Source organism: Dreissena polymorpha, chromosome 6 (genome assembly GCF_020536995.1).
Source record: "Dreissena polymorpha isolate Duluth1 chromosome 6, UMN_Dpol_1.0, whole genome shotgun sequence".
In the NCBI taxonomy this organism is placed as follows: Eukaryota; Metazoa; Mollusca; class Bivalvia; order Myida; family Dreissenidae; genus Dreissena; species Dreissena polymorpha.
The window spans coordinates 78,957,859-78,976,959 of NC_068360.1; the positions used below are offsets into that span (position 1 = coordinate 78,957,859).

The window sequence follows — 19,101 nt, forward strand, 5'->3', positions numbered from 1 at the left end:
TAAGTTTTTACCCAATAAAAAATCAATAAATCCCGGCTTGCATGCATTCGTCAGTTGCAGTTTGATTTTGTAATATTGCATCAGCTGAATCCTCATACTGTCCTAGAAATTGGCCCCAAGAGGGGTGTTAACATCTTGCAATTGGACTGACTCCCCTGCTATAATAGTGCAGATCTATTTGTGTGTGGGTTGATTAATGACAACCTTATACAATTCAAAAAAGTGATACTTGTGTGTTATAACCATTCATTTAGGGTGTTTTATTGGCTGCTGCACTGAAGTATGGCAGTCTATATATTGAATGATACTTATATTTTGCATCTAGAAGGAGCATTTTTTTTATTTTATTTACCCAGCAAACACAATAATGTTGTAAAAACGTTATAACAACGTTATTCATAACGTTGGTAAAACGTTATTTTACAACGTCCATACGACATGATTTGGTGAACTCCATATAACGTTGTTATAAGGTTATAAAATAACGTTATAAAGTAACCAAAATTCAACCTTTATACGACCTAACTGTACCATTGACACACTACATAATACGCCATATTTAAATAATTTTATTACAAAATTATAAAACAATCAAACAATGTAGCCTAACAAACTTAAACAATTTAGTTCAATAATGAATGAATGTAATGTTTTCAGTTGTTAACCAGTGTTTTTTTTTCACCATTTTGGGAATGGGGCCGGGTCCCTTTGAAAATTCGCGGCGTTTTGACTAACATTGGGAAAATTAATGTTGTTGTTGTTTTGCTCACAAATGCTTCAAAATTGAGGATACAAGTGTGTCCAGTATATATATTTTTTGTTTAGTATTATATTTACTAAGGTTGATCTTATATGGATGGGAGATGAACAAAATATTGATCTAAAAAAAATAAATTTTTATTTTTTTTTGGTTCCATTGGGAATGTTCAGCTCCCATTTGGGAAAAATATATACTTTTTTCCATTGGGAATGGGTCCGGTTACCGGACCCGATTTTGAATAAAAAAAAACAATGTTAACAATGGTAAAACAGAAGTACATTAACAAACTAAAAAAGGATCAAACATGGTTAGGCTAGGTTAGTTAGGATGCTAGTAACGGTAGACGGTTTAAGAAAAACTCAAACGCATGTATACATCAGTGAGTTTACAAGGCAGCATAAAGAATGTGTTTTTTTCATAGTCAGTTTAGTTGATATTTATCATATTTTTGTTAAGAGTAAAAAAGCTGTGTAAGAATTTTATGCATTCCATATATTTTTAAAATGTTATCATTGTCCAGCTGTTAATTTTTACCTTTATCGATTTTTCTTTTTTCCATTCCCGTCCACCTTCAGGTGTCTATCCACTCCTTGTATGTTTCCGAGGACTTGATGGGACACCGGATTCCTAACTATTGTTGATGTCCAATAATGTTTCTCTAAACACTTATTGCAGCTGCGTTATGGGCAGCTTCTTGTAGTACTTTCTATGGAACTGCCCTGCCTGCCCAGCCTCCAGATTCCTCTTTCTGTATTGCTTGGTAGAGAACAGCAGGTTAGATTTGGTGTGTGCTGATATTGACGAAGTTGATGACAGGTAAGCACTCGCAAATTGGACACTAATGATGCTGGTGCAATTGGCATGAATATTTATGGTTTGCACAATTCTGGTGGAAGAATTTTTCTTTGCACTTTGGTGAGCTTCCCTTAAAGTTACATAATTACTCAGAGTCAATGAAAATTTCACAAAATATTTCTTCAAAAAAAGTAAAACCATACAAAATCAGAGTTTTTTTTTATAGCAATAGCCAAAATTTCAACGCTAGATGTGGTATGGTGCGATTAAAAATGCTCATTTGATTTTTTTAGTGGCACTATATATTTATGCCCCATTTCGAAGAAGAGGGGGTATATTGCTTTGCTCATGTCGGTCTGTCGGTCTGTCGGTCCGTCCACCAGGTGGTTGTCAGACGATAACTCAAGAACGCTTGGGCCTAGGATCATGAAACTTCATAGGTACATTGATCATGACTAGCAGATGACCCCTATTGATTTTGAGGTCACTAGGTCAAAGGTCAAGGTCACGGTGACCCGAAATAGTAAAATAGTTTTTGAATGATAACTCAAGAACGCATACACCTAGGATCATGAAACTTCATGGGTAGATTGATCATGACTCGCAGATGACCCCTATTGATTTTGAGGTCACTAGGTCAAAGGTCACGGTGACCCGAAATAGTAAAATGGTTTCCGGATGATAACTCAAGAATTCATATGCCTAGGATCATGAAACTTCATGGGTAGATTGATCATGACTCGCAGATGACCCCTATTGATTTTGAAGTCACTAGGTCAAAGGTCAAGGTCACGGTGACCCGAAATAGTAAAATGGTTTTTGGATGATAACTCAAGAAGGCATATGCCTAGGATCATGAAACTTCACAGGTAGATTGATCATGACTCGCAGATGACCTCTATTGATTTTGAGGTCACAAGGTCAAAGGTCAAGGTCACAGTGACCCGAAATAGTAAAATGATTTTCGGATGATAACTCAAGAACGCTTTTGCCTAGGATCATGACACTTCATAGGTACATTGATCATGACTCACAGATGACCCCTATTGATTTTCAGGTCACTAGGTCAAAGGTCAAGGTCACATTGACAAAAACGTATTCACACAATGGCTGCCACTACAACGGCCAGCCCATATGGGGGGCATGCATGTTTTACAAACAGCCCTTGTTCATTTAAATTTCCCGCAACAATATCTATTCATGTGACACACCAACACTAACCAATGGTACAAAAACATGTGTTAAATAAATTGTCCTGCACAAAAAATTGCCATTGCTACAAGGAACATTAATTTTTAGCTCACCTGATTGCTCAGGTGAGCTTTTGTGACCGGTCTTTGTCCGTCGTCCGTCCGTTAACATTTGTTCGTAAACACTCTAGAGGGCACATTTCTTTTCCGATCTTTATGAAACTTGGTCAGAAGCTATAAATTGTCCCAATGAAATCTCTGTTGAGTTCGAAACTGGGTCATGCCGGGTCAAAAACTAGGTCACTAGGTCAAAAAAAAAGAAAAACCTTGTAAACACTGTAGAAGTCACATTTCATGCCCAATCTTCATGAAACTTTGTCAAAATGTTTGTCTAAATGATATGTTGGTTGAGTTCAAAAATGGTTCTGGTCCGTTGAAAAACATGGCCACCAGGGGGCGTGGCAGTATTCCTTTTATGGCTATAGAGAAACCTTGTGAACACTCTAGAAGTCACAATTTTTGCCCAATCATCATGAAACTTAGTCAAAACATTGGTTTCATTGATATCTCGGACGAGTTTTAAAATGGTCCAGATCGGTGAAAAAACATGGCCGCCAAGGGGCGGGGCAGTTTTCTCTATATTTCCTTATATGGCTATAGTAAAACATTGTTAACACTCTAGAGGCCACATTTATTTTCCGATCTTCATGAAACTTGCTTAGAAGATTTGTCCCAATGATATCTTGGATGAGTTCAAAAATGGTAACCTTTGCTTGAAAAAACATGGCTGCCAAGGGGCGGGGCATTTTTCCTTAAATGGCTATATATGGCTATAGTAAAATCTTGTTCACACTCTAGAGGCCACATTTATTGTCCAATCTTCATGAAATTTGGTCAGAAGATTTGTCTTATTGATACTTGGATGAGTTCCAAAATGGTTACGTTTGCTTGAAAAACATGGCTGCCAAGGGGCGAGACATTTTTCCTTATATGGCTATATATGGCTATAGTAAAATCTTGTTAACACTCTAGAGGCCACATTTATAGTCTGATTTTCATGAAACTCTGTCAGAAGATTCATCCCAATAATATCTTGAAGGCGTTCAAACATGATGCCGGTTGGTTGAAAAACATGGCCACCACGGGGGCGTGGCATTTTTCCTTATATGGCTATAGTAAAACCTTGTTAACACTCTAGAGGTCACATTTATTTTCCAATGATCATGAAACTTGGTCAGAAGATTTGTCCAAATGATATCTTGGATGAGTTTGAAAATGGTTTTGGTTGCTTTAAAAACATGGCCACCAGGGGGCGGGGCATTTTTCCAATAAATATGGCTATATATGGCTATAGTAAAACCTTGTTAACACTCTAGAGGCCACATTTATTGTCCAATCTTCATGAAATTTGGTCAGAAGATTGGTCTCAATGATATCTTGGATGAGTTTGAAAATAATTATTTTTGCTTGAAAAACATGGCTTCCAAGGGGCGGGGCATTTTTCCTTATATGGCTATAGTAAAACCTTGTTAAAACTCTAGAGACCACTTTTATTTTCCGATCTTCATGAAACTTGGTCAGAAGATTTGTCCGAATAATATCTTGTTGTCTCAGGTGAGCGACTTTGGGCTCTTGTTATGTGTGTTTTGCAGCATTGTAATGTCCAACATATTTTGGGGTTTTCCATTACATAATTATATTTCTGGTGAAAATATATATAAGCTCATACACACATATTGACTCCACCAAACTTCAATATGGTGACTAATTTTAAATAACAGAGAAAACATCTAATCATATGATAGATTAATTGAAATTTGTATATACACATGTATGCTCTTTAATGGAGAATGTATGATCCATTGATATATTGGACAAAAATGCTCTTTGTCTCAATGACTTTAGTAAAACCTGCAGTCAAACTTTAATGGAGTATTAATGACCCATGGAATATATTGGTTGAAAAGGTTCATTTGTACATAAACTTGTAGAAGCAAACAAGCTCTTGTCAGTCCTCTTACCTGAGGACTAAAGCTAAAATCTCCAAATTCCAGCACAAGAAAAATTATTTCATACTTCTTGCCTTTCCATCTTCAAACAGAAAACATTAATTAAAATTCTACCAGTTAATGAGATTGATTTAAAGTTAAGTGTAGTAGAATTAGCAGCTTTATGCAAATGAGATTAGTGCATTATGTACTTTTCTTAAGTCATTTACAATTTTTGGAGCTACTGAGATGTGGTGTTTTGATATTTTATTTCTAAAAAGTGTAGCCTTGAAACACAATTATTTGGTAAAATTTTTGGCATAGATTGAACTACTTTTTCTTTTTTTCTATTTCTGCTATACTTTATGCTTTTACGCAATTTTTAAACGAGTAGACTTCTGTAGAGCCTATACATGTACCTGTCTGTTAAGCATCTCCTGCAGGCTCAAAGGTTCTGGAAATACGTTTTCCCGCTGGGCTTGGTGGTCCTTGCATTCCTGTTGGTCCTCTTCCCCTCCTAGCTTTGACATGCTGTGGGCCTCATCATTTCCATTTATTCAGTAATTGGATGGGATCTACATGCTTACAATTCTGAAACTCTTCATGTTTTGTAGTGCTGCTTTGAGGAGAGACAGTTGTTTGGCTGTTTCTGCTAAAAAAACTGACAAATTATCTAATAGGCAGTCTTTGGTCTTGGTCTACTTTGCTGCTGCTTTTGTTTGCAGCATGGATCCAGGCTCCCACCTCATTCTTTAGTTTTTGGAGTGGGGACCTGTAAATATTGACTCTGAGTGCAACTGCATATACTCTCTAGTCCCACTTATGGTGAGCGGTTTGAGGCATGATCCCAAGAAACTAGGTTTTTCTCATGAAAAATCTAGTTTCTCATGAGAACCTAGGTTCTCATGAAAAACTAGGTTTATGAAAGCCCAAGAAACCAGGTTTTTCATGAGACCCTAGGTTCTCATGAGAAACTAGGTTTTCATTTGAAAACCTTAGTTTACGCTCGAGAATGTAGGTTATCATGAGAAACTAGGTTTTTCAGAATGAGAACCTAGTTTCTTGGGATTATGCGTTGAACCGCTTGCCATGCCCACTCTCTTGACTGCATCTGTTGCTGACACATCTGTGTAGGCCCTTATCTTGCTTCATGCATGACCTGCATCAGGACTTTCAAGATTGCGTCATTGTGCACTTTCTTGCAGTGAGATGGGGACTGCAGTACAGGTTGTGATTTCTATTCAGTTTTACTTCTTGGAGGCTACTCTGGTGTGCATCAGGTGAACCTCGAGAACCTTGTCTTTGTGATCTGTTGAAAGGCTTTGCATTGAATCAATTATCAATATTTTTCTTTCCATGAGAACAACGAGAATACATATTTTGCATTTTTAGCACAATCACCACTTGCAGGAACAAAATTGTCTAAAATGAAAACAGAATTATATGACTGCTATGGATTTGAAAATAACAAAAAATGGTAAATTATTATGCACTGTTAAATGTCATAATTATAAAGTACATTTTCTCACACTTCATCCTTAATTGTATTGCATATTTTTTTTTAAGGTATACAGTATCACAATCTGTTGCAAAATTTGAGAGCAGTCCTTTCAGTGTGACACTTTGTCTGATCATCCAGGTTATGTTTAATTGCATTTTAATGATATGTGGTGACAACTTGTTGTAACATCATTTAGTTTTCTCGTATAATTCATATTTTTGAAAATCGGTAAACATACTAAAGATGAGAGCAGATGCAATTAATATTGGTCAGTATTTGAGCATTTGTTTTTATTGTTTATTAACTAAATGTTATTTTATTGCCATTGTTTTTTAAAATTGAATATTTATTGGGTTGTTTTTAATTTTATCAAGTGAAAGGAGGAACTGTTTGAGTTGATTTTCAAATTATTCCATAACCCACAGATAACATATTGGTTTATACAGTGTACATGGCAACATAAAGAACAAGCTGTTTTAATTATTTTAACAAATCTGTTAATACAGAGTCATTTATCCTACAACACAGTGAGTTCAAGAGATCGGACAATGAAGATACCTATGTGACTGTACATGTATTCATTTGTTAACTTAATTAACAAAAAAAAATTTTTTTTCATTAAAATGTTACTTTCCATACCATTTTTAGTAAGCTCCATGTAATGGTGGTTGATTGTAACATGCATCTAATTTTGACAAGACTGTAACTTCAACATTTTGATGTGTCCCTCGCTCAAAGGTCAATGTCACACTTCATTGTGACGCTGAAGCGTAACTCAAGTATATAAGGTGACAAAAAAGAGTGACAGGCCCACTCCACCCTTTTCAAGATATTTGAGAATTCTTGAAAAAATCTCATTCTTATGACTGATTAATGGTTGATTATTGATGTTCTCAAATTTAAAACAGGCCTTTTGACAGCATGAGTGGCGCAGTACCTGTACATGTATTTCCATTTCAAACATTGTTTTTACAATTAAAACCCTTTACCAATGAGATACATATTTTGGCGCATTTGTAGTCCCTTAGAGAGTTAAATTTAATTAAAGACCTTTCTTACTAAATTCAAGTTTTAATGGCTTCATTAGTTACCCTTAGTTACTGATGAGCAGCAAACAGCAAAAACCTGAACAGACTGCAAGTTACTCGCAGGCTGTTGTGGTTTTATGCTAGTTGCAAAAGCCGTTTTCACTTTGCTTATTATGGGGAAAAGGGTTAATAAAACTAGTTTCACATGAAAATTTAATTAATTTATTGAATCTTTAACCCATTTATGCCTTGCGTCTAGAAAAAAGGCCTTGGCAAACAGTGTAGACCCAGATGAGACACCACATGATGCGTCGTCTCATCAGGGTCAGTGCTGTTTGCTTAAAAGAATTTCTGTAAGAAATATTCTAAATATAGAAATAAATATACTAGACATCCCTAATTTTGGAAATAAATTGATCCAATCTAGAAGGATGGGAGAGTCCACTAGGCTTAAATGGGTTAAATAAAATGGGATCAAATCAAAAGAATCTCATGGTTGTGGCTTATGTTGCTATAAGTGACATAAATCATTGAGAAAGTATGTAGCAAGTGGTTGTTGTCCAATTTGCTACTGTTAATCATCAATGTATTAGAAACTCAAGCATGTGTGTGGAAAGTTAATAACATCCTTGGGCCTATGTTATGCAACTGAGTTCTATTTTATGTTCTTAATTCCGCCCAAGACCTGTGCATCTAATGAAAGGCAGTTATTGTATCACAATACAGTGATGATTGCCGACAATACAGTGATGATAACCTTCCAGTTTTTTATAAGATTGTTGTGAAGATGACTTTTCCGACAGATTTAAACAGCCAGACATGACAGACCACTGATGTCATAATCTTGCCAAAGCTTAAGCCACTTAAAGAATTGCCCCAACTGGGTATTCACATAAAACAGGGTTTTTTATCTGATTTTGGGGAAAGGGCCTGGGCTTATTTGAGGGGAAAAAAAATCGCGCGAAATGCCGGATTTTGGGGAAAAAATCACGCAAAACGCCGGATTTTGGGGAAAATAAGGAAAGTCTTAAATAATCAATTTAACATTTTTTTACTGTTTTTAAAACAAATTAAAGGCAACAGATAATTTAATTATGTAGTATGTTCTATTTTCTAAACTGGATCAGGTTAACTTATGTATTAAAAGTAAAAAAAAAAAAAAAATATATTTTTTTTTCGGGGGGGGGGGAATGATATCTGGGGGAAAATTTACCTGCTGAGGGGAAAAAAATCCTAGGGGAAAGGGATGTTTTTCGGCGGGTCACTAAGAACGAAAAAAAACCTGCATAAAATGACTTATGAAGTCCAACAGTACTGCTACCCCTGCTATTGGTTAGTAATGTCTTGCTGAGCTTAGGTAATGAAGGTCAATTTTAGTTTTATAAATTAATAAACTTAAATACGAAACATGTTTATCTTAATGTTATATTTGCATGGTTTTGTATGGTAATATATTGCTATAAACATTGTGAATATACCAGCACATCATGCCCAGTTATGATGACTGCCACCTGATAATCATGCTATATACTAGTAATGTACATGCATAAAGCCACATCTCTCCTTGTGCTAATTGCATAATATTTATAGTTAAGAGAAAATATTAATATTAGGAGTTTTCTCAGAAGATGAAGCCAATCACAAATTTAACCCTTTCCCACTCAGAAGCAAAGTGAAAATGGCTTAATGTGCAAACAGCATAAAACCAGAATAAACTGCGAGTAACTCACAGTTTGTTCAGGTTTTATGCTGTTTGCTGATAATCATGAGTATCTGAGGGTTGGAGCTGAAACCTTTAAAACTTGGATCTAGTAAGTCTTCAAAGGCCTTTAATAAAATTAAACTTTCTGAGGGACTACAAATGCGTACAAATGCATATCTCCATTCCTAATAAAGTCCCATTTTATGTATCAGAGTCCTACAAAATGCTCTCTATTCTCCTTTATGTAGGACAAACTCAATTGTTTTCTTTAAACCTCCTTATTATCACTGGCTGTCAAGTCATTATAACTTAATGCTGGTTAAATTAAATCAGGTTTACCTCAGTACATGTATGTGTAAAGAAATTATTATATTGTTGCATTAATGTGTGGATATTAGATGTTTAATGTTAAGTAAAGATGCTGATGATATTGCATAATTAATGTGTCAATATCTTTCTTTTGTGTGTAAGTAACTTTTTTTATTAGGTTTACAAACTTACTTAATTGCAGATGTTGATGATTTTTTTTTACATTGTACACATGAACAGTTTGGTAACCTAACAGATCTACTGGAGAAAATGGTCCATTTGTGGGGAAATCCTCGCTGATGTTCAAAACGTTGCAACTTCATTTTGCAGACATATTTTGTAATTCACATTTGAAATAATATTTGGTTTTGAAATAGCAATCTTTTGTGAATAAATATATTAATATCTTTTAGACTTTGTGTAGGATTTTGCTCTTTGTACTGGAAGTGATCCGTTACTGGCAACCAAACTGTACATTCATTCAACTGAAGTTCATACATGTAGGTGCATTTTTTTTAGTTTCAGCATTTTGTTTTGTTTCTTCAACAAAGCAGTTAAGTACAGGGCCCTTGTTACACTTTGGGGGATTGGGGCCGGGGCCCTTAGAGGGGGGGAATTTTGCGTCGTTTTGGGCGAAAAGGGGAATTTTAGAAGATCATTTCATCAACCATTCTACACGTAAAATTGCTTTATTTTAATGTAATATACATTTAATCAAAGATGAATAGCACGATACTAGCTGGCAACATGGGTATAAAAGTAAAAAAAAAAAATTTTTTTTTTGGAGGGGGTATTTTTAGCTGAAATAGGGGGAAAAAAGTATACTATTTTTAGGGGGAATGGGGCTGAGTTTCGACTCTAAAAACTGCCAAACGAGGACCCTGAGTAGTAATCCTGGAAACACCATGTTTACTTTATTTGTGCTAGTAAGTTCTTTACAATGTTGTTGTGTTAATTGGGTCAACTCAGTTGGTTGATTTCTGAACTAAAAATCTGAGAATTGCGGGTGTGAGTGCCAGCCCTTTGGAAAATTCTCCCGTAACCTCTGGTTCAAGTATGGCAGTTAGTAGTTACTAGCATACATATGTGGGTATAGTACTCGTAATCCAGCTTGCTCAGGAATTTCATTAGAAACCGCAATCTTTCATAGTTTATGTTGACATACTGTGAAACCATTATTAATCGTCAGGCATTAATTTTCGTGTATTACGTCAGTCGACCGATTGACGAATTCAAGATCCTAACGAACAATCATGTATTTGAACAAAATTAAGACTGAATTACCGAAAGACACAAGGCATTAAAATCAAACGTAATCCACGCGTACATACTCCGACTGTTTCGTAATCAAGATAATCTGGTTTTGACACAAAGGGTTGTAGATTACACAGTGTACTTAACTGACACGTGACATTGCTGTAAAACGCGAGTGCAGTACAGCTGTATCGACTGCTGTGACCTCGTTTAGGTAGAATAGTAATGATTAGCGCTAATTGTTAACAACTTTATTACCCATTGTGTGCATTGTGTTGTTCAGTGTTGTTGCAAATTATACATCCTCCACGCAGTGGATCCGGATCAAAGACAATAAACAAAATTAAAAGATGATGATGTGTGATCAACACCTGACTGACATACATTTCCCGCTTTGATAACAAATTAATACATAACATATTGATTTGTGTTTGTTTGTTAGTATTTAACTTTAATACATGTTTGAAGAAAGCTTGTGTTTTGTTTATGGCTATTGATCCTTTAACCATTGACAACTTTGACAAACTTTATGATACATGTTTCAAATCATTGTTATTTGTAGCAATTGAAAACGTAACAGGTAAAGAGAAATTAGCAATTATGACGATTAGTTCCATCCAAACGTAGGGTAATTGTTTACAGAAATTCACTTTCTTTTTGCGTTATTTTGAGGAAATCTCCGGGAAGCCTGTTTTTCGAATGACTGAGTACGACGCAATAAAAAATTGCTTTGTATCCTATTGCATTCAATCTAATTTAAACTCACTCGTCCCTTGGTTGTAACAAATTAAATCTGAACTGTGCCCTATGAAATCGCTGTCACATAATGCAGTGTTAATTGTACACTTTCGAAAAATGGCGCATGTTTGTGTTTATGAAATTTTTAAACACATTTTCAAGACTTGGACCCCGTCATCTGCGTTATATTTGAGTTAGTGTATTAATTTAAATGTGCTCAATTCATTGACATTATTAAGAGCGACATGTCAGGCAAATTACTGTTCTTAACGTGATCAAATATTTACGATGCCAAACTCTTGAAACTCTATTGAAAACTGAACAAATAGTTTGCTAATACTAATTATAACCAATAATGTTCGCACCTTCTCTAATTTGCGCCGATAAAGGTAAGGTTGTTAACAGTTTAACCATGATAGTAAATGAATTATAGACAAATTGGCAATTGGCTTCACAGTTTCAAACACTCGTTTACGGTTTTTCGGTCTCACTAATCCGCTAATCATAATAATGATACATTATGGGGGCCCAATACTGATCACCTGATTACAAAAGACTAGTATTTTGGCATGTGACAAACCGGCTCCACCTCTGCAAGTGACTCCCCCTTTCCCCGTTACGATTTATCGCAACCGCGATATATTTTTGACATAATTGACAAACAAATCGGATATTGACTGAAGCATTTTTTATTTTTATTTTTTTTCCAAAGTCAGGAATTAGAGAATTTAAGTGCTGACGAACACGTCATTTTTGTAAAAATGAAGAAATTTCGTGCTGGCAAAAATAAATGGTTTCACAGTAAGTGATTTACAACATGAAGCGAGAAGTTGTTGACCTTTTGCTACTGTTTATCACCAATCTAATAGTAATACATTTAGAAAGTTGTTATGCCCCCCTTCGAAGAAGAGGGGGTATATTGTTTTGCACATGTCAGTCCGTATGTCCGTCCACCAGATGGTTTCCGGATGATAACTCAAGAACGCTTAGGCCTAGGATCATGAAACTTCATAGGTACATTGATCATGACTTGCAGATGACCCCTATTGATTTTGAGGTCACTAGGTCAAAGGTCAAGGTCACGGTGACCCGAAATAGTAAAATGGTTTCCGGATGATAACTCAAGAACGCTTATGCCTAGGATCATGAAACTTAAAGGTACATTGATCATGACTGGAAGATGACCCCTATTGATTTTCAGGTCACTAGGTCAAAGGTCAAGGTCACAGTGACAAAAAACGTATTCACGCAATGGCTGCCACTACAACTGACAGCCCCGATATGGGGGCATTCATGTTTTACAAACAGCCCTTGTTTGTCATTGTCAAATTGCTCAACTGTGTGTGTTGAAACTTGATAAAGTCAATGTACTCGGACCTATGTTATGAAACTAGGTTCTATTTTATGTTCTTAATAATCTAACACAGACTTTTAAATAGGTTATCTAAAAGTACGGGAAAGGGTACATTTGTATCTCACTAAAGTACTATTGAACTTGTGAAAGTCAAGCCATGCATTAACACAAGCTAGCATTAATATAGGAACAAATGCTAGTGCATAATGTTTTGGTATTTCTGTTTGAGATATGAACTTGCATAAAAATTGTTTATATTTCAAGGTTAGGTTGTTGTTTTTTCAGCTTAAGACATGTGTTTGAAAGGATATCTGTTGATCACAATACAATGGTGATTGCCCACCAGTGGAGAAGAAGATTGTTGTAAAGATTACTGTACTCATACTGATATAAACAGCGGGACATAACAGCTTATAAGTTGGGATTTTTTTTTAAAGTTTTGATATATTGTTAAGTTTACTTTGAGCCAAGGTATCATTAATTAAAGCATACTTAGGACAGAATTAATACTTTAGAGATGCATAATTATAATAAAATGTGATATGAACTGTGGGAAAGAAAATGGAAATAAGTTCATAGAAATGTATTTTACTATGAAAACTTATAAATACTTAAAATAGAATCGTGGTTAAGTGTGGACACGAATGAAAAAAAGTGTCATTTTTTTAACTGTGGCAAAGGAAACACTATTGATAATCAATAGTCTATAATATATAACAGTTAATTGAACATGGGACAACTACATTGTATCAGTATTCACAATTAAGTATAGAAGCCTATGCTGACTTTTTGTGCCACACACGAACTGTGCGAAATCTTTGACAATTGGACAACATGTCAGCCAGTGCTCTGGAAGTATTTGGGGTCACCCTGTCGGAGGAAAGGATAGCAGATCTCATTCAAAAGTCCAAGCAATGGGCACTTCTGCATGGTAAGTGAACTCCAAGTTAACCCTTTATCACTTAGCAGCAAAATGAAAATGCCTCTATGCAAACAGCATAAAACCAGAACAGCCTCAGCTAGTAACTCGCAGTCTGTTCAGGTTTTTTTGTGTTTGCTGCTCATCAGTATCTAATTAAGGGTTGGAAATGAAGCCTTTAAAACTTGAATCTAGTTAGAAAGGTATTTAATTAAATATAACTTTCTATGGGACTACAAATGCATCAAAATACTTATCTAAGTGGTAAATGGTTAATATAGATAGTTATGTCATGCAATAATCTATAAACTTCCAAATGATTATATTAGGAGAAAAACTTAAATTCAAATCAGTGGCCGAGATGTTAGGGCATCCAGACATTAAAGATGTAAATGAAAGCTCTAAGGCCAATGAAAATATCAACATATTTTTAAGCAATTACTTTAAGCAGATCATTATGTTTTTGTGTGGATTCAGCCCTTTATTTTAAACGCTTCTTCAAATTTTTGCCATATTACATCTATAATTGGTTATATGGGGTTTAACAAGGAAAATGTGTTGCAAATATTTTGTAGTCATATTTTCAAATTTGTAGCATTTAGCTAATTTCACAAATTGGAAAAATCTGTTTTATAATGCCCCCTTTAGTATATTTGTGTTCACAATTTTAGTAACATCACTAATTAAGGCACAATTTTGGGCTGTTACACACTTAACAGTGTCCTTAAAATCTTCAAATACCTGGTATTTTAAAGAATACTTTTAAGCTAGAGTGGATCATTAATACCTTTTAGACAAGGCCGTCTTATAGAAACTGTTTGTTAGTAAAACTGACTGACTCACTCCAATTTTCTTGACCCCAACTTTTGTTGGTCAGTTCTTTAGAATGACATACTTCCATATGCAATCAGAAAACCTGGTTTTGACAATGCACATTTTCATCGAAGGCTCCCTATTGAAAAGCTGACAGTAACTTATAAATCTGTCTGTTGGAGGAATCAGATATAATATGTATCCCTGGAAAGATTCAGGTATATCCCTTTCAGTGCTGGAACCGGATTTTGAAGGCCTTTGCAAACAGTTTGGATCCAGATGAGACGCCACAAAATGTGGCGTCTCATCAGGATCCAAACTGTTTGCTATTCTGATAGTATTCTTTGAAAAAAATCAAAGAAAATTCTAATTTTAGAAATTCAGCAGACAACATTTTAGCAGACGACAAATTTCCCAGCATGCAAAGGGATATGTATGTCAGTGGAAGCATTCAGGTAGTATGTTTTCTAAAGGCAACCAATCAATGAGTGTTGCATGCATCATTACACAGTACACATAGTCATTTACTTTACCAGTAATGATCATCAATATTAATACATTGATCTCCATGTTAGATCTAATAAAGGATCAGAGTATCCCTAAAACAATTTTTAAGGATGGCCCAAACAACTTTTATTGTAATTCACGCAGGTGTGGCAATGCGACCTCAGCAGAACTCAGTGTCAGCATCGTGTGTGGAGTACGCGCCGATGACCCTGTTCCCGAGCCTAATACCTGTTGGAGTGTTGGCAGAGGCCAAGGCACTACAACAACACTTCAACTTGCTCATGCACCGAGTTGCCAATGACCATGTCTTCCTGGAACAGTCGCTACAAAAGTGCGTATAGTCAGACAATCTTATGCCCACAAATTATGCCCACATTTTATGCCAACATATGTACGATAATGTCCACATTGTATGCCCCTTTTTTGTGCCGGAATTTATTCCTTCATTTTATGCCTGCATTTATGCCCTAATTAAATGCTACCAATTATGTCAACATCTTATGATTAAATTTAATGCCCACAATTAGTTTCACCATTTTTTGCGAGTCAACCTGATTGTTTTCCTTATTTCTAATATGGGCATTCACAGTACTTTATACTTCATGTATTTTGTTGAAAGCAGGTATTAGGTTTTCATGCTTTTCACATTCCTGTTCATCTGATTTATTTCTTGTTCCAGTGTGATTAAGGTTGACAGTTTCATGCAGAGACTCTGGGAAATCTATACAACTGTGAGGCAAGAAGGCAATCCTCAGGTAAAGCTTAGCTTCACCCACGGTTAATGATGTCAGGCCTAGACAGTGTTGGTTAGGGAGGGGTATCTGCTCCCATGTTGTTAAAAAAAAATTATGTTTGAAGATTATTACCTGAGCAATTATTGTACTTTTTATGATGATTATTGGTGCAATTTAGAGTATACTGTGTGCATGATGAATGTTTGAAATGTGTGCATAACGAAAAAACACACAACAAAAGCAATTTATGTGTGGTTTATAAAATGGATGGTCTTGAGTAAAATCTTGCCTAGATCAATGTAATTTTTAAGACCTTGTAACCTTTACATAACTGCTGATACAGTTCAAATCCAGGTGACAGCAAATATCATTATTAAAGTATTTTCGCAATTCATTGATTTTATTGTTACTGACATGTTCAGCAAACTGGATTGAATTTAATTATTTAATGCAGAAAGATACTCAGTAAGTTAGTACGCACAGTACAGTTAACAGGCTATCCATTTACCAGGTAATGTAATCGATTAACTGTGGCATCAAGTACCATCTACTCCAATCGATTAAGCATGAACTAAACCAGCCATGCATGGTAGGATTTGACATGAGTTTCTTTGTTTACTGGCTTTAATTTATAATTAGTCAAGCGACATATTAAAGGATGTAGTGGCAATCAAGGGATGTCACAATACCATCCTGGCTTATGAAGAAATGCAAGCTGCCACATGCAGTATGGGCCTGGGGGGAAACCCTTGATGAAGATGGTAAATTGAGAATTCAACATTAAAATGGATATAACAATCTTCATGAAACATAGGTCGGAATATTTTTCCCAATTATATCTTGGCTATGTTTAAAAGAGGGCCGCCTGAGGTTAAAAAACAAATAACTAGGTCAAATTATTCCTTTTGTATCTATAGTGATGCCTTGTTAACAGGTATTAAAGAAGTCACATGCTTTTTGTCCAATCAGCATGAAACTTTATCAAAAATTTTGTTCTTATGTTATCTTAGCCAATTCAAAAATGGTTGCAGCTCAAAAGGAAAGTCAGAAGACACATTTATTATACATGCATTACAACAGCTGGTTAGAATTGTTTAGTTACTAAGGACATCAGGTTAACAACCTAAGGTCTTTGGGTCCTCTTGTTAAAAGAAAAAATCTGTAAATCAACAATTATTATTCTCATTAATTATCTGTTAAACTTATTACTCTTCAGAAAACTTAATATAATTAAAAAAATTCATAAGACATTTAAGTTTTCCATGGTTGAGTGGATATGTGTTTGCCTATTAACTTTGAGAGGCCTTGCTCAATCTTCACCATGGGAGACTTCCCTAGATCTCCCCCAAAGACTCCAAATACTTGATCTAATAAAGAAATGTATTCAAGAATGTCTTAATTGCTGGCAATTAGCTGAAATATGTAGGTTTAAACTAAATTGGTCATACAGTGTTACACAGTCATACAGCATTTAACAATTTGGGTCCATGGTTTCTTTGTTAAACCATACACAGTTCAGGGCTTGCAACTTTAATTATCCCCACGCTTTTTGAAAAGCGTGGGGATTTTGTGGTTATCTCCGCCGTCTGTCCATACGTCCATCCTGGTCACTATCTCCTCCTACACTATAAGCACTAGAACATTGAAACTTACACACATGGTAGCTATGAGCTTATGTGCGACCCTGCACTAGTTGGAATTTTGATCCGACCCCTGGGTCAAAAGTTATGGGGGTTGGTTTGAGGCCGGGTCAGAGACTTTCACTCATTTTTAGCTCGACTATTATATATATATAGTGGAGCTATCCTACTCACCCGGCGTCGGCGTTAGCGTCTGCGTTAGCGTCTGCTTTAGTGTCTGCGTTAGAGTTAGCGTGCAAATGTTAAAGTTTTCGTACTACCCCAAATATTTTCTTTGTCCCTTGACATATTGCTTTCATATTTTGCATACATGTTAACCAACATTACCGCAACCTATAAACAAGAGCAGACAACTCTATCAAGCATTTTGTCATAACTATGGCCCCTTTTCCACTTAGAATATGCAGCAAAAGTTTTCGTACTACCCCATTTATTTATTGTCCCTTGACATATTGCTTTTTTATTTTGCATACTTGTTTACCAACATCATACCAACCTATAAACAAGACCAGACAACTCTATCAAGCATTTGTCATAATTATTGCCCTTTTTATACTTAAAATATGCATATTATTGATAAATCTATGTTAAAGTTTGCGTACTACCCCAAATATTTCATATATCCTTTGACATATTGCTTTTATATGTTGCATACTTGTTTACCAACATGACCCCAACCTATAATTATGGCCTCTTTTACACTTAGATAATTGCACATTTCGCTTAAATTGCCATAACTTCTTTATTTATAATCGCATTTTATTATTACTTTGACAAAACAACACTTACCTGAATACCACAATGGATTCCACCCAAACAATACCCCACGCCCCTACCCAGAATCCCTCCCTCCCCCCCAACCTCACCCCCATCAATTTTTTTTTTTTAAACATCATCTTATAAATTACCACACCCCACATTATACCCCTCTCTCTACCCCCACCCCCCTACCCCCCTACCCCGCCCCCATTTTTTTTAAACATCCTCTAATAAATTACCACACCCCACTTCTAATTATCTATTATCGTCTAATAAATTATTGAATATGAACAATTTCCCCATGATGGCTTACGTTATACTGTCAAGCACTCGAATAGTCGAGAGCGCTGTCCTCTGACAGCTCTTGTTATGCCCCAGGAATGGTTCATTGGCCATAACTTTTGCAATATTGAAGATGGCAACTTGATATTTGGCATGCATGTGTATCTTATGGAGCTGCACATTTTGAGTGGTGAAAGGTCAAGGTCAATGTCATCCTTCAAGGTCAAAGGTAAAAAAAACAAATCCATAAGCTTTAAAGGGAGGTAAGTAATGAACCTGCCAAATGAGATTTTTTTTTAATAAATCAAAGCGGCGCAGGAGGGGGCATTGTGTTTCTGACAAACACATCTCTTATTTTATATTATTTTACATTAACTTCTTCATTTCTACACCGATTCACTTCCAATTGATACTGAACATCTCTTATGACAATACGGTCAATCTCAGCTGTGCATGGCCCCATTACCAACCCTGGGGTGCCACCTGAGTCAAACATGCGGTGTGGGGATACGCGTCAGCCTCTGCAGCGCCATTTCTAGTTTATTAATGTTTTCCTGTGTATTTGATTTTTTTTTTGCTTTGGGTTGGCAAATTTGTTATGTCTGTATATTGGGAACATGCCATGCTTGGCATTTAGACTGGAACCTCTCAAATGAAATGTGTTTATAATGACAAAATCACTATATGACAATCTTGAAGTGTGACAAAGTTTTAAATAAAACACCGTTAAATTGTGAAGAAATTAAGTTTAACCTGAATCGAGTTTCAATGTAGGTCTGAAATTCCATATGAAGGAAGCTTACATGCAGACCTAGCAAGGGATTTCAC

General features: G+C 35.7%; 1 protein-coding gene across 6 annotated transcripts in view; it reads left to right on the forward strand.

The window, feature by feature from the left end:
• LOC127834042 (glutathione synthetase-like) overlaps positions 1 to 19,101 on the forward strand; it is a 37,624-nt gene that overhangs the window by 230 nt on the left and 18,293 nt on the right. The window contains exons 2-5 of one of the 6 annotated variants that reach the window (XM_052359603.1): positions 1,436 to 1,576; positions 12,905 to 13,550; positions 15,003 to 15,189; positions 15,538 to 15,613. In XM_052359603.1, coding sequence (XP_052215563.1) covers positions 13,454 to 13,550; positions 15,003 to 15,189; positions 15,538 to 15,613 — 360 coding nt within the window. In that variant the 5' untranslated portion in view covers positions 1,436 to 1,576; positions 12,905 to 13,453. Of the gene's footprint in view, positions 1 to 158; positions 185 to 1,435; positions 1,577 to 9,241; positions 9,431 to 12,904; positions 13,551 to 15,002; positions 15,190 to 15,537; positions 15,614 to 19,101 lie in introns of those variants that run through there. The other 5 variants (XM_052359608.1, XM_052359607.1, XM_052359606.1 and 2 more) reach the window with 5 other exon arrangements.